Below are 23,509 nucleotides of genomic sequence, written 5' to 3'. Positions count from 1 at the left end.
AAACGTAACCCAGAACCCTTTTCAAAAACCATGGTTTCTGCACAGATCAAAGCCTCAAGCACGAGAATAGAACGCAGCAGAAAAATCCTATTCTAACAATCCGCAGTGAAACTCCTACCTTGAACCGAAAATCCCAAAAATTTATTTGATTTCTTTACACAAAAGCACCAGTGTTGTATCCTTAGGAAAACTCCTCAAGATTTTTGAAACTCCTTGATTTGAGGCACAATACAAACTTTGGAACACGATACACACACAAAATCATACAAACTGTGGAAGAGACATCCAGGAAGAAAAACATTAATTACATTGTTTCTCTCTTTTATCTTTTTAACATTAATCAAATTCTTTACCAAAAGAATCGTTTTGCAAATCAACAACACGGAACCTTGGCCCGTTACAAAATAACAGTGCAATTAAATCAGAAAGCCAATAATTTCAAAATGAATTTTGCAATGCATATACACAAATCTTAGAGCAACACATGCTCGTGGCCCACATGACCTACAATGATTCACATCTGACCATCGATGCATCTTATGCAAAAATCCTTAGTGAACATGTAACCACGCAATTATTCAAACATGTCCACAATGCACATTCATTTATACACAACAAGAATGTACATATAAAACAATTTGCATATGAATACTTGCTTCCAACACATATTTTTCTTTCATGATTCATCTCATGCATAACATCTAAACATACACATGATCATGTTAATGCAACATTAAAATAACTTCAGAAATTACGTGTTCATGATATGCATATTTACACCAAAATAATATTCAATTTCATGAGCATATATAAACAATAAATATTTTTGCTAATTCAGGCATGCTCAGGATACAAAACATAACTATCGAGCCAAAGCTATGCTGCCCCCGTACACAGGACATCACTAGCATGCTATTGGCAGCATGTTTCTCATGCATAAGTATGCAGCCAAAGCAGTGGATAGCAGACAGTCTTGCACATAAGTGTGCAGCACTACCCTGCCCTACAGCAGCCTACATAACACATTCATATAACCCGTTTAACAACATGATAACAGATCATATGGCAACAATAAGAACCAATTAATATTCAGCCTAATTAGGACAACATACAGAAAATTTTTCTGACATAATGCTAACATAGATCAAAAATCAAAATTTCAAGGTTGTTTCGATGCCCGCCCATAGGATACCCTCGAACAACCTAATGACATTCGTCTCATTGCTGGAAAACAAACATGAATAGCATGTTCTTCACCCGCACAGGGGTCGATTTATGTACCAGGCATAAAGACATTAATCTTGATCAAATCGGCATTAGTGGCCTAATCCAATTTTGGGGTTACTTCCATTCCCGGCATAACAGCCAACCGAACCACTAATATGCCAACATCTGGACAGGCCTTACACATATAAGTGTAATGGCCAAGTCAAGCTTCAATCTCACCCACTCATTTTTGTTTTCTAGAAAACTGATTTGCATGATCAATAGGCCCACAATGACCAGATCTGTCCACAACGTGGAACACAGCAGATCGGTTCAGATATGCATGTGCATACAGCAAGTCTGAACCGATACTGTACATGTATGTAACGCTTGACAGATCTGAACATAAAAAAAATTACATGATAAAATTTAAAAACTGCATATGTATTAACTCCAAACATGCTTCCTTAAACAGAAATTGCGTATATATTTAAATCTAAACATGTTTCCTTAATGGAAACGACAAACTGCATATTCATTTTAATAGAAAATCGGAACCCCAATATGTCAACAGCCAACGATTTTCAGCATGTAAAGAAAAATATTTTGATGGCAATTTTACGCACAGTCTGATAACCGTTTAAAACTCAGTAGATCTGGACCAGATCTACACATCTGTGAAAATCGGCAGATCTGTCCAGGTATTACCCGTGTGAACACGTGAAAGCTCAGCATTCAGCATATTCAGATGTGCAGGGACAACACATAAGCGCAGTAAAAAGATAAACTGTACTTTTGCACAATAAAAAAAAACAAACAACATGCATGTTCACAGAATATAACAAATCTGTGCGTGAACCCAAAGCCATACAGATTTCTGGACATCTATCGTAGCAGTTGTATTGAATTCAAAACCCAATATGCGCATCGGTCAAAACAGTCAAGAATTCAAAAGCTTGATCAATCAAAACATGCACTGTTAGTAAAATGAAACTAAAGACATGCTTAATGACGTGAACCTCCATATGGATACTATAAGAAAAACAGACTTCTTGTTTGTTCTAAACTCAACGTAAAATTTAAAGCCATACAATTTTTATTTTATGGTTTTAAAACACACGTGAGAACAAAGAAAACAAACTTCTGTATTTCAGCTAAGAGAAAAAAAAAATCAAACGTAAATACCAATGCTTTTTTTTTTGAATCGGTAGAGTACCAACCTAGTCATATATATATACTCGGTAATGACAGATCTCGTACCCATCTACATAACTGTGGTACTGAAAAGAAATCTATTTACATGCTTCTTTCATTATATACATTTTTTTCATGAAAAATTAAAATCATGGGTATAGACAAATCTGAAAATATAATTACATATATTTCCATATTTGTGCATGTAGGAAAATTGATCTATATATATATACATAAATCTGATAAAATCGACAATACCCATGCCTAAATCTATGTTGTTTTGCAACCAGATTTTTCCTCTTCCTCAAACCCTTACATAAATCAGATTTTTACCCATTCTTTCCCGTAAAGACTTAGAGAGAAATCCGTACTTTAGTTTGAACACGGAAAAAGACCGAAAATACATCGGATGATTGAAAAGGAAGGAGATCTTCTTCTTCTTCTTCTTCTTCTTCTTCTTCTTCTTCTTCTTCTTCTTCTTCTTCTTCTTCTTCTTCTTCTCTCCTTTCCTTTTCCTCTTTTCTCTTTTTTTTCTCCTTTCTTTTCTTTCTTTTCCCTTCTTCCTTTTCTCTCTCTCCCTCTCTCTCTCTCTCTAGAAAACAAAATCTAGAGAGAGAGGCGAGTTAGAACCTTTTATATCTTTTTTTATTTTTTTATATTTTTATGTTTTTGGTCTTCTAGAGAGAGGGTGACGTCCCTTCTCGAGTTTCTCACCCATTTGGCTTGGAGATAGAGTTCTACCAGTATAGAACTCTATCTCTAACCTCTTTTCCATTTTCTAACAAATTTATTACTTTATTGTTTTTACTTTTTACTACATGTGGGCTCTTCTAAAATCCCTACATATTAGGTAGAAATCTGCCATACCAAAAATAATTTTTTAGAATTAATTAATTTTTAATATTTAATTTATTTGTTATTTATTATTTATTAAATAATAAATTTTCAGAAAGTTTCAGAGGGTATCTCCCCCCTCTGAAAGTCTTTTTAATTCGAAAATTCACTCAATTAAACCTTTATATTGAATTTAAAACTTTAAATTCGTTGGACTTGGATTTGGATGTGGATCTAGATCCAAGATCCAAGATCCAAGATCCAAATCCAATATCCATATAGATCTCAACCTGGACCAGATCCTAATTAATATGGGCCTTGAACTGGGTCCAGATCCATATTAATTTGGGTCAAACGGATCAAATCGGATCTGATCCAATCCAGAATCGGTCACATCGAGGTGGGTCATTTTTTGAAAAAATGCGATTTTTGGGTCAACTGTAGCTCGAATTTAAAAAAACAAAATTTCAATGTTTTCAGAATTTCGAGATGCATCTAATGATATATTACCTGGATTTTGCCTCTAAATTTTGCCTGAATTTAACTCGAATTTTGCTCGATTTTAAAGATCAAAAATAAAATGTTTTACCAAATCTTAATTGACTCGTTTAGGTCTTGTCAATGGGTCCTGGGTCATGCCCAAACTCAATTGATGCCACCTAAAATCAAAGATTTCTATCGACTTTACGAAACACTTAGCCAAATTTTATGAAGTCTCAGAATTTAATAGTATAGAAAAACACATGATATTACACTTGCATAGGTAGCTAGTTTAAGAATCATTTTTCCTTTTAATGAAACCATATCCATGGTGAGTATTTGAAACCTTGAGCAATAGATGCAGGCAATGAGAAACTAAACCTGAAAGGTGATATCTTGATCCATCCATGTAGGCTGCTGGAGCGACATTGGTTTTCTTGTAAATGCTAAGATCCCAGTCAGTTTCTCAACAGTCACACAAATTCGCTTGGCTAATTCTTCATTTGTTGGGACATATCCCTCTTGAATGCATAGCCTCCTTGCATTTCGTATCTGTTTTAAGATCCCATATACATTTTCCTGTTACAAGAAACACGAAATTGGTTTAACTACCATGACTGAATACCATGAATCCAAACACAGGACATGTCAATCTCCACACTGTAGACAAACATGCAGGCATATCCAGATGAAAGAGAGAGAGAGAATCAAAATTTTCTCAACATTTATGCAAAAATGCAGATGCTCAAAAACATTCTTTTCCACAGAGGTGTTTTTAGATTCATCTTGATGAAAAAGAAAAGCTCACTTCAATGTACTGAAGACCTTGTTTAAACAGCAGATGCACTGCAGGCAGGGGCATTCAACTGGATGAGTGCTTACCGAATCAGCAGTATGGTGATATATACACCTTCAGATGTCAACATCACCAATAATGATGGAAAGGCTAGAATAGTTTCCTTTTGAGCAAGAAGAATCATGCCATTGAGTGACTATTTTCATTAGTCCCCGTTATTTAACCACTTGCTGGAAAATCTTCTTGTTTTTTATTTAGTTTTATCATCAATGAGACAAATGTAGAATGTCACAAAAAGAGAACTTTGCATGTGCAGAAAGGACTATACCGGTAACCGTATCGTTCTTGAATTTTGAAATATAGCCCTTCTAATTGATTGGCGTATCCACCAATACGCATATGTTGAAAATCGACAACCAAATTTGGGATTAAACTTCTCTAAACTTCTTATAAGACCCATACTTCCTTCCTGCGCCAACAGAAGTTTGATTTCATTTAAACAATCAAAACAATAACAAGGAAATGCATTTCAACATTTAATGCAACTGCATAAAAGGGAAAAGTAGGAATAGGAAAGCAATTATGACGTGCCCAAAAAGTTTAGGGATAAGAAGGAACAAACAACTTTAAACTGATAAAGTGTTAACTGTAACTTATCTGAAAAGGCAAAATGTTTTACTAACCAATCATGTCAAGAAAATAATGATCAAAACAAAAAAAATGATATCATCCATGCCACAGAAAGGATGCATGGACAAACATGCAGATTATATACATATATATATAGAGAGAGAGAGAGGGATGAAGAATCAAAAGAAGCGAAAAAAAATTGATTCACTACAGAATATATCAAACATATTATTTCTGTTTGTAGTAGCTAATTAGCAAATCGGTTTTTTATGTACTAATTAAGAAATAGAACACTAGCTTTGAAATTGTATTTTTGCACTTAATATTCAACATAGTTCAAAAAGTCCTTTTTTACCCCTTTTTCTTCAGGCATGTCGAATATCATATTAACATATAAACTCTTCAGTTATTAGTCATCTATGGAAATTTTGTTCAAATCAGAACAAAGTCAACTGTCATTTCCTTAAGGACAATGTCTTCAAATTAACTGCAGTATGAATACAACGAGACCAAATTTTGGGATGTCCATTTCACATCCAGCACACTCATCTCAAACAATACCTGAAGTAAATCTTGCAAGCTAATTCCCATGCCTTGGTATTTTTTTGCAATATAAACCACCAAACGAAGATTCGCATAAATCATTTTATGTCTACTCTTCATCCCCAAATGAAGCCGCAACTGCAGAACATGGCAGCTTGTGCCAACAGCATCAGCCCATTCAACCAATGTAGGTTCGTGACTAGTCTGTAACTGCAGCTGCTGTTTCAATTGCTCGAGTCTCATAAGATCCTATAATAGGGTTGAACAACTTAAGTCAGAACTTAGCACCACATTTTTTATACTGTAAATCCAATGACAATCTATAGGTCTTCCTGTGAAGAACAAAATAACATACCTGAACTTGGACAAAGTGTTGTGATTCTTCTTTCGCAGTCAAAAGCTCTGTTGTTTCAGGACCCCACAAGAATAACTTGAGGGGGTCCTCGAGGTCAAAGCCCTTAAGCTTGTCTTTTGTATGTTTATCTGGAATGTGCGAAGAAGGAAATTTGTGAGATAGGTCCTTCACTTTTTTGGGCAACTTCCGTCTCTTTGATTTCCTTTCCAAATGCCTGTTTGATCTTACTGTCATTTGCTCTTCTATGGGGTTATGATCAACAAATTCTTCCGTCATCAAACTGTATGTTGTACAAAAAATAAAAAGAAAATGAAATGAAAAAGGATATAACAAAAACATAAATAGAACTTTACATGCACAAAGAGGCACCAAGCAGTTCAGGACAGACCCTACAGAAAGTGATTCTTCAAAAAAAGTGGCTAAGTTGCTAGAATCTGACAATAAAGCTGCAGCTTCTTTGGAGGCCATCATCGCTTGTCTTGCAAGCATTAGAGCATTCCATGGTGTTGCATCATTGGAACAATGCTGCTTTGTCTGGATTTCATTATGGTAAACATCATTACTTGACATTTGTTCCCCAGCTTCCACAGGCAGGGATATCAATGGTTGTGCTTGTACACATGAAGGTGGTGTTCTATGCAAACAGAAACAAGAAGTTAGCTACATGAACCCCTTATCAAAATATAATCAAGTGGGGGAACAAGACTGGTGTGAAGATAGAGAAAAGCTTCAGTATATTACACATTCCAAAACACTGGCCCGTAAAGTAGTTGGCTCTGAAAGTCTTTCAGGTGTTGATCAAAATCACCATAATTCTTCAGAGCTAATGCCTCATCATCAATTATTGTCTTGTCTATCATTGTCTTCAAGAACAAGTAAAAGGCCCCACAAAGTTAGAACTATGCAGAACTAAAGAACAAAGATGTATTTCAAACATTCTTTTAATTTTTATTATCTCTCACTCAATGTCTGAAACTGCATCCAATCACATATTCATGCCAGGGTACAAGACGTTCAGCAGAGGAAGAATATTCAAGTATACTGATTGAAATGCAGGGTCACTCTACTGGGCACAGGAGGCTGCAGAGTTCAGACTCATTCCAATATCAGGGTGGCCCAAAAATACTAACAAAAGATGCTCACCCCTTGAAGGTGTACAGATTTTGGAAGCTTCAGGTAAAATTTTTATCTTTTATCAGTTACAAACTAATTATATGTCGGGGTTGAATGACTATATTGGTGTGAGCTACGATACAAAAGTTTTCACCATAAACAAGCTTCCTTCTTGTGGACTTGATTTCACATGGACAATTTTCCCCAATACAGAAAATTTACCTCCATCTTTCCTAATGTTGTTTAAGCAGAAGACCTTTGTATAGAAACAACTTTCAAGCCTACTCAAAAGCAGATGAGTAAATATGAAAAATAACAAAAAGGAAAACATAGATAACGAAATTAAATATGTGAAAAATCGCTTCAGTTGGAAATTGCAACATCAACCTAATTCTACCCCCTGATTCTGTCTGTTATCACCATCCTTGTATCTCATAGCGCATTTGACTGCATCAGCCAAATTACACAAGCCTTTTGCTGCAAAAACAATGGATTTTGGGCCTACCAAAAAAAATCAATGAACCCTCAACTTGGAATAGGAGGGACCGCGCAGACTTGGGCTAGCTAATTGGCCTGGCTTGGCTTTGATCCAGGCCTCATTGAGCCTTAAACATCATCCACTACCTATGTCACATGGGGTGCGGGTACGGGTGCGGCACAATTTCAAAAATTTTGGACATGGGGACTCGGCTATATATATATATATATATATATATATATATATATATATATATATATATATATAACAATAAATTAATAATAAGATTGTAAATTTTAAAGCAAAAATAAAAAAGTAATTCTACTGAAGTAACAACACAAACTTACCAAAATAAATTTTAAATATAGACAACAATAGGCTCGGTCAAAGTTGACCGAGTCTATAAAGTGGACGGACTCGGCCCTGATGCATTGACCGAGTCTGACACTTGTTGACCGAGTCCGCACCCGTGTCGGGGCATGTCGACACGGGTGCGTCGACCTCCTAGTCGAGTCCGTATGACATAGTACACTATGCATTTCTTCTTCCACTTATTAAAAGCTTTAATAGAAGTCTTGTATTCAGTATCATGCCAATAACAGCATGGAGCACAAAATAAAAGAAACATGAAAACAAGAATCCAGCTAGTGACCTTCATCAAGGTTTCTTTTCATGAGCCATAAAGATAAACAGTTTCAATTTCATGATCCCCCCTGGTGCTCGTTAAGCACATCAAAGATGCACCATCAAGTGTTTGTGCTTATTTGTGTGTGTGTGTCTTCATACACATACAAGACCATGGTTATAGAGTAATATATAAATGGCATGCCTTATAAAACAGAATTTATGTCACATAGGTGCGGGTGCGGATGCAGCAATGGGGCACTTTAAAAAAACTTGGGTACGGAATTGTGGGGAAGGTATATATATATATAATTTTTAATAGTTTCAAGTTAACACTAATGAAATAAAAAGAATTATCATATCATCAATTCATCATGCATAAATTCATGCAATAAATCAAATTAACAATCTACAATTATTATTCCATATCAATAAAAAATAACGCCACAATTAAATCAACCTGAATATATTATGGCTATACTAAGTGAATTAAGAAAACAAGAAACAATCAAACAAGTCAAGCAGAAAAGAAGAAAACAGCACGTTTGTGTTCGGTTTTGCTGAACCCAGGATTGGGTTCGATTCTGGACCTCTGGTGAACCCAAACCTGAGTTCCCCAGAGCCGAACCCAGCATGCCTGGGTTCGATTCTGGACCTCTGGTGAACCCAAACCTGAGTTCACCAAAGCCGAACCCAGCACGCCTGGGTTCAGCAGTAGGCTTGGGTTCAGTTCTACTGAAACCGAACCTAGGCCTGGGTTCACCAGCAGACATGGATTCGGCCCTTGCACCAACGAGGGAAAGAGGAAAATGAAGAAGAGGAAAGAGCGGAGGAGGAGGAGAGGGAAGAAGAAAGAGAGAAAAAGAAGGAAGAAGAAGAAAGACAGCAGGAGGAAGAAGAGGAGAGAGGTACCTATTTCTCTATGGTCATCGTCGTTGTTGCCGTCGTCAGAAGAGGAGGAAGAGAGGAGTTGGGGATGGGGAGGAGTCGGGAGGGGGGAGCAATTGGAGGGGAGGAGGAGTCGAGGAGGGGGAAGGAGGAGCGGTCGATGAGGGAGAGGAGGAGGAGGAGGAGAGCAGGGAGGGAGGGGGCAGCCATGTCCTAATACCCCCCCTCCCCGCCCGCACACACACACACACACACACACACACACACACACACACACTTTTGTTTTAATTTTGAACCTTGGGTGCAGGTGTGGCGGCCACTTAGGCAAGTTCGTGTGACATAGAACAGAATTGACCAATATAGATTCACTTCCATATCTCTCTTTTTTTCTTAACAGGAACTTGCCACTCACATATGACATCAATCTAGTGCTTGTTCTAGATAAAAGATTCACAAAAAAGAGAAAATATTTCTATCAAACTCAACTTCTAAATAAAGACTATGAATGATGTGTGGAAGCCTAAGAAGTGGAACATGAACTAAAGAAACTGAAAACTTAAATTATATTGATTAGAGTAACAATATGATCAGACAAAACAAGGGAATGTTTCATCCGTTTAAGCAACCACCAATAGTATTTCCTGAAAGCTATGTGATATGGACACTTCAAAATCCCAGTGTACCGATGCCAACACTGGACCTTCAGGATGCTCATGGTCATTGGTCTTAGGTGTTGCCATATATACAGATATTATGTACTGTGTATTTTTGTACATTTTATTCATATATGTGTATGTTGGCACATTTGTGTGCGTGATCATATGTGCTGTCACATGCATGCACCATTTTTTTCTGAAGAACTTCTATGTGCATCGGTCATACCTGTATCTGCATGGTACTTCAAACCAGTGTTACTGATATCGGCGATATTTTGAAAATATCACGATAATATTGGCAAAATCATGTACGCCCATAGTATCGGCAAAATATCAACAAATATGAAATATCGCATTTTGTCACAATATCTTTCTGATATATTTAGAAAAATTCTTATTTTGTATATATTTTAAGACATTTTTTGTATTTCTTTTGTTTCTTTTGTATTTTAAAAAAAAAATGAACTTATTTCCTTATATTTTTGCCAGAAAATTTGATACAAAACCTATTATTTTCTTACCGTTTTTATTATTTTTATTTTTTCTAATTTTTAAAACTCCCAAGGTTTTTCCAAGAAAGACCAGTTTTTGAAAATCTCTCCGAGAAATTACCTTGAACAATATAAGTAACTATGCTTCAAAAACATACTACATCAGTGTGACATAGGTCGCAAGTGTGAAAAAAATTGTTCTTTATCCACAATGATAAACTACCATAGAAAATAAGAATAAAACAACTAAACTAAAATAGAAATCTTACCTGGGATGTTTTATCCTCCCTAACAATATGCAGAGAAGGTCTAGAATCATCACGTTGCTCTTGTAAAAGAACTGATGCAGGGAAATGGCAAAGTGTTGATGTAGTTGGCATGGCACCTACCAAGAGAGGAGTACATTCATGAAGCAACATTACTGTGCAACAAAGATGGACATGCATGTATGATGTTGACAGTAATTTCTCAATAGTTTTCTGGAAACTAAAAGGGGGCATCATTTGAAACAGAAATATTTATTGCACTGAAAATTATCAACCCATTGTGATATTAGTGTAGGCACATACACTATGGTGGACAACAAAACGTTTGCTTTTTGCTCCAGCCTTACATCCTTAGAGATGTAATTGTTTTAGGGGGATTTCACCAGTCTCGTTGGAGTTTGGGCACACCATATGGGTAGAAGAAGAACGAACCACAGCAAGAAACATTTCATTAGCTTGACAATTACCCACACGACACAATTCAGTTCTTCCCCTAGCGACCAACATTCCCTAAGTAGATAGAGTTCATCAAAACGTCCAAGCAAAACTAACTCCAACAACCTGAACCCAAAACCTACTTGCACAACAAATACCACGAAAATTTATTGCCTATCAATGTATGGCAATCCTTAACACATCCTTCCTACCAAACCCAAAATTCCTTCCACACCCTTTATCTCAAAGTGATACCATAGACAAACCTCTTAACTAGGAATATGCAATTGCATAAAGTAAAAAATTGAGATAGGGTACAGCAAAATCAAATGCATTTCCATCTCCTAGTCCTAGTATCTCACATGAAACACTTAAGAAAATACAACCCCAATTTCTGTTCTATTGATTTCTCATCTCCTTCTGAGCGACACAACATTATGGTGTCTCAAATACAAGAAAAAGCTATCGCAATCCAATCCACAACTACAGAAAGCAGACTACAAGTAAAAATACAAGATACCCACTTCAATTCCACATTCAAACTTCACCCAGAACACCAAAACACTAGAACAGAGACACTCATATCCATCTTTTCTTGGTTTCTTTCCTTCTTAAGAACTCCGGCAGTGCTCAGGAGTCCCATAAAGAAGAAAACCATGCAAATTTTGATTAGAGAAAGGACAAGAAAACGACCCACCTGAAGCAGGACAAGGAAGAGAAGGTTGGTGGGATTTGAGATGGGCTCTCGAAGGAAGGAAAGGGTGAGAGCAGAGTCGACTGGTGGCCTCCATTCTGCGGGGCTCGCTGCTTCAGTCTCTCCCTACACCAACATGCTGCTCTCATTTATTTTCCTTTTTTTCGGGTGTTTCTCTTTTTCTGCATTCACCATCAATCAGTCCACCACGAGCACACACACAAAAGAAACGGATATCGCTTGTGCAAAAATCTAAGGCGAGTGTTTCGGCTAGGCATGTCAGTTGGTCGGGTTTAACCCAAACCCGACCCGTACCAAACTTCATTGGGTCAGGGTTTGGTAATAAAGAAGAAGGTTAGAAGCCGGGTCAAATATGAAGTTGGGTATGGTTTGTGAAATTCCATATCAGGCCTGGGTTCGACCTGAATCCCCATTAAGACACATGATTTTACGAGGTATAGATCGGATCTGATTTATGTGATTCTTATAAGATCTAGGTAAGGTTTTCTTATGACGGATCCAATCGAACTTAGATCTAGACCCGGTACTCACACTTCAAAGTCTGATCCTATCCCACCTGAGTCCAAACCAGATCCAACCCATTGACACTCTTCCGTCTTTTGTAGCCCAAAGTTAATAACAGATACGTCCCCAAGTGCGTGCATGAGAAAGAGAGGATGGAAAGCATGGGAAGTCTAAATTTATTGGGAATTGCCTGTTTGCCTTCTTTTGTCAGATCAGATCCATTTGGGTCTAAAACAGGATCCCATTAGAATTTATGTCTTAAGACGGTTGGTCCTTGTTGCATTCCAATGAGCCTAGGTTAGGTTTGGGATTTAGGAGGCTCGATTAGGTCTAAGTTTAGTTAAAGTCAAAATTGGTTAAACATGGTAGGCAGGCTCGTTAAAAAATCTAGTATGCCCAAAAGGTGTTGCAAAAAAAATCTCAAAAATTAAGGAATTAATCTAGACATCTTACTCAATGTATGAATCAGATTTCAGGGTGATGGGACTTGTATTTTAGGAATTAAAAATCAGATAAGTTGCAGGTTGGTATTGGGTAAAACAGACCCCGTTTGTAAAATTAATATTTCCTTACAGAGATATGATAAAATTCTGGTTTTGGGATGGTCTAATATAGATATCCTAAGGGCATTTGAGTCAAAGTTTTTAGGTCCAAATGACTAATGGTTTGCGCAAGGCAACTTATGCAAATTTGACAAAAATCCAGCTATGTCAAAAGCATATTCTGGATAGTTTTAGTCTTAGGAAGGTTTTAGGCTTAAGTGAAGCTTAGGAGAAAGGTTCAGACAGTGTGATTAGCAACCAACAGAGTACCTTGTACAAAGTTGCCTCTATCTAGAATGTGTACTACTAATGCGGCTATTGTTGGGGTAGAACCTCCCCAGCATTCCTCTTCCACTCATCAGCCTCCTTGAAGAATTGTTTGATATAATTGTTCATCCTTCCACAATAAATACAACCACCCGTATCACGAGGGCACATCTATCCAGTATGAAAATGATGGCACTTTTTGCGCCTTTGATTTGGTCTCTACTATTGCTCAAATCATCTATCTTGCTTCTGCTTTTTGGCAGGTGGAGTGAAATTCTTCTCACCCGAAAACTACTGCTTATGGGTCTCACCATTACCCACATCTTAGGATGAAGGTTCTAAGGCTCGAGAAGGTATTTGTCATCTAGGGTTGGCCAGGGATCCACGGAATCGGTTGGGCATAGTTGATTCCTCTAAGTAGTTGGTGCAGTCCACACAAACCGAATATAGTTAGATGTTTGTTCGTAGTCCTTAGGCAACTCAAATCCAATGAGGATCTAAACACCTTCGATCGGCAAATGAGAGCCCTTAGAAAGGGTGAGACGAGTCAAGGAGGAAGGGACTCGCAAGGGAGTAAGGAAGAGAGAAAGAAGAATGTCTACTAGGGAGAGGGTGTGAACTAAAGAGAGTGAGATGGATTGGAGAGAGAGAGAGACTTCTATGCAAATTTTCATATCAAAATACACCAAAATGATCCCTTATATGTAGGCTTAGGTGAGCTTCATTAAGGCTACACTTCATATAAAGCAAAATAAATTAAAAAATACCTAAACCTAGTTAAGCCTAAATTGACAATATGTAATGCCCCAAAATTTTAACCCGAAAACATGGCAATTTTTTTTAAACCGATCCTCTATTATAAGAAACAAAAATATAGTGAAAACCCCATTTGGTTAAGAATCTTGGGTGGGTTATAGGTACACAACTAAAATTAAACCATAACATGTATCTATTAATTTAAAATCATCATCCATAACAGAGTTTAAATAATTTAAACAACCCAAGTAATAATAGGTGTCCAAACAAATCCAGAACCCAACAATTGGCCCTTAGCACACCCCGCAGCATCCTGTTATCGCATCCAACATGCCTACTCATTACCTGTGTTAATAATATATGGGGTCAGACTCCATCTGAGTCTCCTGTAGAATAACACTAACAATGAATCACATATAGTAATTAGAATATAAAAAATATGCATTTAACACAACAATCGTGCTAAAATTTAAGCATATGATTCACATAAATATATTCATGTATAGGATATCAATTTAAACATGCTCATGCTTAGCATTTAATTATTCAGGGTATGTCTATAATCTATGTGTAAGTACATACAAAGTAAGGTATATGCAACCATTATGCATAAGCAGTTATGTAACTCCCCAAAAATTTTAACCTTAATTATTATTTAAATATTAAAATTTTGAGACCAATTTTTTTTTTATAAGTATAAGTAAATTAGATCTTATAATGCAGAAACGGTTTTAAAAAATGGTTAAGACTTTGGGTGGGGTTACACTAAAGATAACAATCAAATCAAAATATATGGGATATATACATTTCAAACCACGTATAATATGAGACTGAAATATGAAGAGTTTTAATTTTATTTCAAATCATAATATAAAAACAATAGTTTAGTCTCTACATGATCAAGCATTTAAAGGTAAAGACATAATATATTATTCATCAATCGTCAAGTGATAAACAAGAGAACAACGTCCTATGAGTCATGAATTTCAAGCATTCGAACATAAAGCATTTAAAAACATTTCATCACTTAATATTTTATTCAACCTTAACTCACATAATAAAGCATAATCTATATGCATTCAAGTCATACAAGTTATCGCATATATATATATATATATATATATATATATATATATATATATATATATGCATCTAAGATAATTAGATCATTGCATCATTTTTAAATGCATTCATAATTCCTATAAACAATAAGTCAAATCACATTTAACAATTTCAGCATGAAACACATGCATATACCTTCTAAGTAATTTAGTTAGATATTCATGATACACATCAATTATGATACATAGGTGTGATATATTTACTCAGACAATCATAATGCAATCATTTACAATGAAACTATGTAGGCATAATGTATCATTCACCTAATAAGTCAAAACTAGTCATTTGTAAGCATGATATGTCATTTACCTATACATTAATATAAGTATAACAATAATAACCTTATATCAATATCTAAAATCAATAAGGATCTGATTTTCACATCTGAGTTCACTATATAATCATGCTACAACAGAAAAGTCAAATCTATAGATTCATAACTAGCTATCTCAATCAACTTATAAGATCATCATAATTCATTATAATATTTTATTTAATTATATAAATATTCACAAGATCCATGCTAGATCGCATGGTCTGAAAAATGTACAACCTCATAAGGAATTATCGCCCTAGACGGATGGTTTACTTGATCTTAAACAATGTACTTCCTCACAAAAAAATACCATCTTTACGGGCTACCTACTCTTTGACAATGCACTTTTTTATAGAGACTTATCGCTCTAGCCAGATTACCTGATCTGGTCATGCACACCCTCACAGCGAATTCTTTGAGAACAGTTTCTCAACGGGTACCATATCTAGTGAAAACTATTGTGGTACATGAATTAATACAATTAACTATTATCAAGGTTGATGGCCACCACCACGAGCACAAGCATGTATACAATTAATATTCATCACATCATACATCACTTCACATGATACTTAAATCATAAAATCACATATTTAACCAATAAGGTTCTATAAACTATAGTTCACTATTGAACTTAAACATTTATCACATGCATTCATAATTTTATATCACGTAACATTTAAATCATATCATACATAAGCATATTATCCTACGCGTCATATCATCGCCATAAGGAATATTGCATTTCGTAAATTAAACCTTGAAGCATGCATAAACAAAACATGAGCTCTATGCATACATACGTGAACATGCACATTTTATAATACAAAGCAACTAAACCTCAACATACGTAACTCCTACGTAGTTTGAGTTATGCACACAGGATTCAAGTCATATATGCATTGTTTCACCACATGAATCAATATGCAAAGCAAGCATTTCATGCATAATGTGTCTCACACATAGTATATATATATATATATATATATATATAGCATTCACACAAATTATGGTTCGTTCATGAGAGCACGGGACATATCAGTCTATAAATAACAGTATTTGCATAATTCTATCATGAACATGATTCTATCGCTCATGTTTTCGTGCATGATAATATAATTATTATTTTACACTAGTATTCAATTTGGTCATGTCAAACACACCAATTTATGAAACATTCATTCACATAAATGCATGCTCAAACATGTACCTTCAACAAATACACTCTATATTCTGCTATCCAAAATCATGATGAGCATGATCTCCAAACTACAATAAGAAAATCACTTCTATTTCTATGCATTCAAATCATGCTCGGCATGATCTCTGATCTACAATCACAACACTCCTAGTTATCCACAACTAAGTGGTGTGTGTGAGCATGAAAGTGTTGCATAAAATAAAAATAAATTTATTGGGTGATGCATTTGTACCATGGGCATTTACCCGATTTGCATTTCGCATTGCATTGCATTCAATGCATATTGGCTTATAGTTGTTTTGATATTTAACGTAAGTATCACATTTTTAGTATATCCTACACTCACATCAGTTAAACATATAGGCAACCATAGTACTCCTAGATATCCACAACTACATGTGGTGTGTGCACATAACTTGTATTTTTAATTCAATGAAGTATTTAGCGCAACATCATGCTTACACAATTAGTGCCTAAACATGCTCTTTATAAGTTCAGTTAAGGAAACTTACTTTAATAATGTGATGAATAATAAATCGAAACCCAAAAGACTGAGGAGTTTCAAAATTCGCAAAGGCTGCTCAAGCAACGATGCACTAAACACTTGGTGTGTGGTCAAAAATGCCAAAAGCTTTAAAATTGTGAAATCCCCGAAAATCCAGAAAGATAGGGTGATGAACCACCAATAAATATTAACTGTTGAGCAGAAGACACTGCATACACAAACATCTCCATCTCACCAAATTTGGTTACTGTAAAATATAGATTAAATATTTTAAATAGTACTTTTGATTAAAATAACCACAATGCTCCTTGGTTAAAAATTAAGATTTTTAACTTGCTAAATTCATCTAATAAATTCCAAAATTCAATGATATCACACAAATATTTTACAAAACTCTTAAAAACATGTTTTTGATTAGAAGTAATATAATTGATTGTTAAATATCTGAAATAGTTTTAAAAATACTATTTTTGCCCTTGTTAGCCAGAAATGAGTAATTGAGCATTTAAACACCAATAAATGAGATTTAAATGATAGGAATACATTTATAACTTGAACATAAAGATGAATTATTTATTTATTAATAATAACCAAAATTCACAAGTTTTACATTCTACCCCCCTTAAAAGAAATTTCGTCCTAAAAAATTATATAATCATTCAAACAGGAGGAAGTATTTATCAGGTTATTGACCTTTCATACCCAAACCATCTAGAGAAGAAAAGATCACACAATAAATATCAGTCTTAGGCATATTTCTAGGTTCATATCAACAATATTTCAAATATCACATATCATACAGGTTTTTCATATTTAATATTGACACATTTCATATATGTGCATCAACAAAATTTACAAATGGATATCATACCCATGAAGGTCGTCTTACTCGCATCTTATGGTCACTGTTACCAAACTACTCTGATACCATTTGTAACACCCCCAAAATTTTAACCTTAATTATTGTTCAAATATTGAAACCAATTTTTTTTTATAAGTATAAGTAAATCAGATCATATAATGTGAAAACGATTTTCACAAAATGGTTAAAACTTTGGGAGGAGTTACATTAAAGATAACAATCAAATCAAAATATACAGAATATACATATTTCAAACCGCGTACAATATAAGACTGAAATATGAAGAGTTTTAATTTTATTTCAAATTAGAGTATAAAAATATTACTTTAGTTTCTACATGATCAAGCATTTAAAGGTACGCCGATATACCCAAGCCGAAGCTCGAAGTACGTGGCATAAAAATATTTCTCTGATTCTAAGGTAATGGCTCCCAACATCCTTGAGCACCTACCGATATACCTCAGACTATGGCTCTTAGGCACATGGTAGGGGGGCGCTAACCCAAATAAGTGGTTCAGTTGTGAAGCTCTCTCCCAAACTATGGTTCAGTGAGACAGCCCAGCAACGTGAAGACCGAGACAATATAGGTAGGGATGTTTTAAAAAACATGCTCAACATGCAATAAAACCAGATGTTTTTAATGCAAGTCCTAAAGAGATAGATTTTAAATGAAGAGAAGTATACACTTGCATACATTGTTTGCATTCAGTTCCTAGAGTTGAAGAGAGTTGTATTTCAGACCTAAGTCTAAGTGAGCATGCGTAAATCTCCTCAATATGATCCTACCAAACCATACTTAGATCCTATATGCATTATGTCAACTTAGGACAAAGTCTAGGCTCCTAAGGTTTGCATGGAAATGAAGCTGACATTTGTAGAATAAAGATTTAGATAATATCAAAGTAAAGCAAAAATGCATAAATTCGACCGGACAAAGACAGGTCCCATCACGATCGTCAACTTCTGTGATCATTGCAAATTTTTTTCTCTTGTTTCTCTCTTTTCCTTCTCTTAGCCTTTCTAGCCTATATTCCCTTTTTTAAGGAGAATAAAAGATAGAAAAGAAGAAAGAAAAGAAAAGAAAGAAGAAAGAGGAACTCTTTTGCAAAGGTCTCACTTGACCTAATTTTTAAAAATGTTTTGAAATTACTCGCTTCCGTTTTAAATTTTTGCGGGAAAATGGAGAGATGAGATTCGCTCATCGGTACAAGGTTCGACCGTTCCTGGTGTCTTTACCAAAGGTAATCAAACCAATGATTGAATCTATGCCTTTTGATTTGCTTAAATATTGTCTAAGAATTTATTTCAAGTCTAAATGCACAAAGTATCATGCTAGTGCAATGCAAATGTAGAAATGTATGCTTTTGATAAAACAGTTTAGAAATTTGGAATTTTTCAAGTGATTCTGAAATAAATTTGATAATGGAGTGAAGAAATGATTCAAAGGTTTGAAATTGATTTGAAAAAGTTATATTTTGAATCTAACTTAGAATTTGAAATATATCTGGAAAGAGAGACTTGAATTTTCAAGTCTTGGAGTGATCAGAATTTGGAAAGATAAGCTTTTAGACGAAGAGAAAAGAAATTTAGAATTGGAATTTTGAAATAAGAGTGAATTTTCAAAGTCAGAATGGACTTTGAATTTGGATCGATTTTCAAGAATCGATTTTGAAAAAGGAAATTTTGAATTCATAACCTAAAACAAGAATTGAATTTGAATTTAGACTTGAGAAATAGATTTGAAATTGGCTTTGGAAATGGGAGTTGGGAATGGAACTGGATTTTTAAATCTGAAATAGAATTTGATCTGAAATCTAGAATCTTAGATGGATTTGAATCCGAAATATAAATCCTAAATGGAATTGGATCCGAAGTCTGGAATCCAAGATGGAATTTGAATCCAGAATTTGGAATCCTAAATGGAATTGGATCCGAAGTTTGGAATCCAAAAATGGAGTTGAATCCGAAATCTGGAATCCTAAATAGAATTGGATCCGAAGTTTGGAATCCAAAAATGGAGTTGAATCCGAAATCTGGAATCCTAAATAGAATTGGATCTGAAGTCTGGAATCCAAAATGGAGTTGGATCCGAAGTCTGGAATCCTAAATGGAATTGGATCCGTAGTCTGAAATCCAAAATGAAGTTGGATCCGAAGTCTGAAATCCAAAATGGGGATTGGATTTGAAAATTTGAATCCAAGGTGGAACTGGGTTATAAATCTAGAATCCAAGATGGAATTGGATTTTGAAAATCCAACCAAAAAAAATGGGACTTTGAAGATGGATATGGATTTTGCAAGTCCAGTTTTGAATTTAAAAGTAGGCTTTAGACTTAGGAATAATCAAATTTTGAGATTCAGAATCAATCTTAAAAACCTTGATTTGAGAATCAAGACTCAATCTTTAGATAGAACTCTGGAGATTCTAAAGAATAAAGGAAAAACTTGATTTAAAACTTGAATCTTAAAATCAGAATATGAATCGGGAGTTTCAAAGTTAAATTGAACTTTGAAATTTAGTCTAAAATGCTAAATTGATTTTGGAATATAAGAGTGAATGTGAATTTTCAAAGTCAAATGGGACTTCGAATTTGAAATTTGAATTTCGAAATGAGATAGAAAGATGAATTGAAATAGAAATTGAAGATTGATTTGAGAAATGAAGAAGATATTTGAAAGTATACCTCAAAATCACTTGGATTTTGAAAAAAAAATAATGTCTGAAAATATGATGTAATTTTATCCTAAATGATGAATGAATTAAAAGAATTTAAAATTGGATTTTGAAAAGCATATTTCATTCTTTAAGTGAATTAAAATAGGATTGAAGATATAATACACTTCTGACTATGGTCATAAAATGTATTATATAATAATCATATTTAAATTCAAATAAAGAATAAAACACATTTTTGGTGACTTTATAGAGTTTAAAATGAAATTAACTCTCAATATATCCTGACTATGGCCATTGATATATATTTTGAGTTAATTTTAAGCTAAACTCTGATAAATGAAAAATATTTAAAAAATATGATGATTTTTGAAAGAGATCCGGTATGGATCTAATGTTATTCTATAAAAGATGAAAATCATAAGTTTTGTTCACATCTTGACTATGGCCATTGATGCAAATTTTCAACTTAGGATTTAATCACCTTTTATAAAATGGTGCACGTGTCATTCGTGTTTCATCATGGTGGATTTTTGATAAATAAAAGGTAGAATGATATGAAACAAGCAATTTGAGATCTATATGCACATACATTCTAATCTAATATTGAAAATGTAAAATTCTCACTGATACCTAGCTATTATAATTATGAAATTGAAATTTACAATTCTTAAACTAAGAAAGAATTCAACAATTTCTACATATTTCTTGCCAAACAGGGTTAGTACAAATAAAAGATTGCAAAACATAGAGAATGGTGGGAAGTATGAAGCAAAATCTAAGTGCCATGCTTACATTACATGGAAAATGCATATGCATTCACCTAAATGCCTATGGAAATGCAATGACTACCTTTAATGATGAAATGTATATGACTATGCTCATATTAAAAGTATGCATTTACCGAAGATGTATCATGAGTATGATGAAGTATAATGATCTATGTTGATGAAAAAGGGGCATGCATATACAAATGAATATATGAATGCTTAATGAAGGAAACATACCAATTCATGATGGAAGGAGAATGCCTATTCATGAGCTAAGGTGGACAAGGAGGTGCACATGGAAGGAAGGCTTGTTATGACATTGGGGGTATGTAAATGTACATGCTGAAGATGGTAGCTATGTGATGGACTATGTGCAAATGCATATACCACAATGTTGCAGGGAGTGGAGTATGATGGCAATGGTACAAGAAATCGCAACAGCAGTGAAGAAGGTGATGGCACAATATAGTGAAGATAGGGTGGGTGCTAATGTAGCAGATGCACACCTATGATAGTGAAGTGCGAAATGAAAGAAAGAATGCAGGGTGTAGGGAATAACAATATGCAGGTAGTTGATATATGATTGCAGAGTATCATGAACTGAGGTATGCAATTGTTGTGTGTTAATACAGAGATGCAATGTGATAATGTACAGGAAGTGACACTGTGTATCTAGTGAAATAGGTGCAATGGAGATGGTGAGATATTTATGGTGGCAATGGAGAATCATGCTTCATTCAATGATACACTATGTAAGTGATTTATAATATCGCAGCTAATGCATGCAAATGCAATTAATACATGCCAACAAACACATTTTAAATATGAGTGACTTGATTACACCTAGTTGAACCACACAGATGGATACCCTGGTGAATTAAATTCACACTGCAGCTACCTCATATTCAAAGGCACACAACAACAGTTTTGATACAGTCCTCTCAAACAAAACACTTGTTCGCAGCAAATTACTTATACGCAGTCAATCTGATTCGCTGCTAACTGACCCCTGTCAGCAGTCACTGTTGTGACTAATTATGAGTATAAACGAGTGTGTCAAACTGACACATATAGGATGATGACGCAGACTGAATGATATTGTGTTAGTGAATGTGTGAAAATGTTGTGAAGTGTGACACAAGAAAACAGAGTGGAACAAGTACTGTGAAGTGGCAGTGAGATGCAGTGTTGGTATACAAGTGATATTCAGTGTTTTGAAGCAAGCAGAAATCCAAGTGCAGAGATCTGCATTCTACACTCAATGGGAATTGTCTATCATGTAGATCCACCAAAGATGATAATCTCGAAATCCAGTAACCAGGAGCAAAAGCAACAACATGCAGAAGTGCTATAGATAATATCAATTGTCTTCCTTGAGCCTCCAGGACCTCTGACACTTGTCCAACAGGACTAGCAAAAAGCAGGGTGGTCAAAATGACCTCTATCAACGGTGTGACCATGTTCCATTATAATATCAAAAGTCATCTAAATAACTACAGAAGTCTCTTTAAATAAATCAAATTTTTGTGAATTTTGATTCCAGTGAGCAAAAAAAATCAATGAAACAATCATTGCTAAGAGCCGACCGCCTAGGAGAGACTACCCAACATATTCCTAGACTATGCAGAAGACATGGGTATGGATCCAAGAAATCAAGACTGGTTAAATCTTTTTCTCTGTCACAGTGTGTACACCCTGATTTGAAAACCCGACATATATAACAAGGGCAAAATGAACAGCAGATAAAATGACTTGTAGGCAATTTGAATGGCCATGATATACAACATAATGCAAGCGTGTTTTGCCACCTAATTGATCGAACTTCAAGATTTATAATTTAAAATTTGAGAAAACGCAAAAGAAAAACCAATCTCAGAGAAGTCATCTCGCAATACCAGAAATCTTAGGAGCTCAAGTGCATATGAGAAATATGGAAAAGGGGGAAAGAGGCAGCACTCCAGATTCTGGAGATTGCTAAAATTCAGGCCCGCATATTTGTAAGTCAAGCATAGTAGATTGATCTCAGCAGTCAGCAGAGTGACTTCTGGTTTTAGAATCTCTGTGATTCAGAACCTTACAAACTAAATTCCTTATTGATGAGCACAGTAAAGCATTTTGAAAATTTTAAGGTTTAGAAGAGATGACTCCAGCTCGTTAATGGCCAGTTCAACACAAGATCACGACATGAGTCGAACTATTAAAGATAATCATCCAAATGGTCCAATGCAGCAATTCAAGCAGAAAAAGAAAACCAGAAGAAAGTTCAAAGACAATGTGCTCATGAGAT

General features: G+C 34.9%; 1 protein-coding gene across 2 annotated transcripts in view; it reads right to left on the bottom strand.

The window, feature by feature from the left end:
- The window catches only part of LOC149822271 (RNA polymerase sigma factor sigF, chloroplastic-like), a 63,912-nt gene extending 52,021 nt beyond the window's left edge, over positions 1-11,891 (bottom strand). The window contains exons 1-8 of one of the 2 annotated variants that reach the window (XM_089980903.1): positions 11,687-11,891; positions 10,558-10,673; positions 6,780-6,901; positions 6,427-6,672; positions 6,039-6,318; positions 5,702-5,932; positions 4,839-4,979; positions 4,096-4,293 (exon numbers count right to left, since the gene is read on the bottom strand). In XM_089980903.1, the coding sequence (XP_089837029.1) occupies positions 4,096-4,293; positions 4,839-4,979; positions 5,702-5,932; positions 6,039-6,318; positions 6,427-6,672; positions 6,780-6,901; positions 10,558-10,673; positions 11,687-11,780 (1,428 nt within the window). In that variant the 5' untranslated portion in view covers positions 11,781-11,891. The remainder of the gene's footprint in view (positions 1-4,095; positions 4,294-4,838; positions 4,980-5,701; positions 5,933-6,038; positions 6,319-6,426; positions 6,673-6,779; positions 6,902-10,557; positions 10,674-11,686) is intronic. The other variant, XM_089980904.1, reaches the window with a different exon arrangement.
- Positions 11,892-23,509: the final 11,618 nt, after the last annotated feature.

Source organism: Nuphar pumila, chromosome 11 (assembly GCF_984573655.1).
Source record: "Nuphar pumila chromosome 11, dmNupPumi1.hap1.1, whole genome shotgun sequence".
Taxonomy (NCBI): Eukaryota; Viridiplantae; Streptophyta; class Magnoliopsida; order Nymphaeales; family Nymphaeaceae; genus Nuphar; species Nuphar pumila.
Note: the sequence above shows the minus strand (reverse complement) of the source record. Positions and strands in the feature narration are given on the sequence as shown.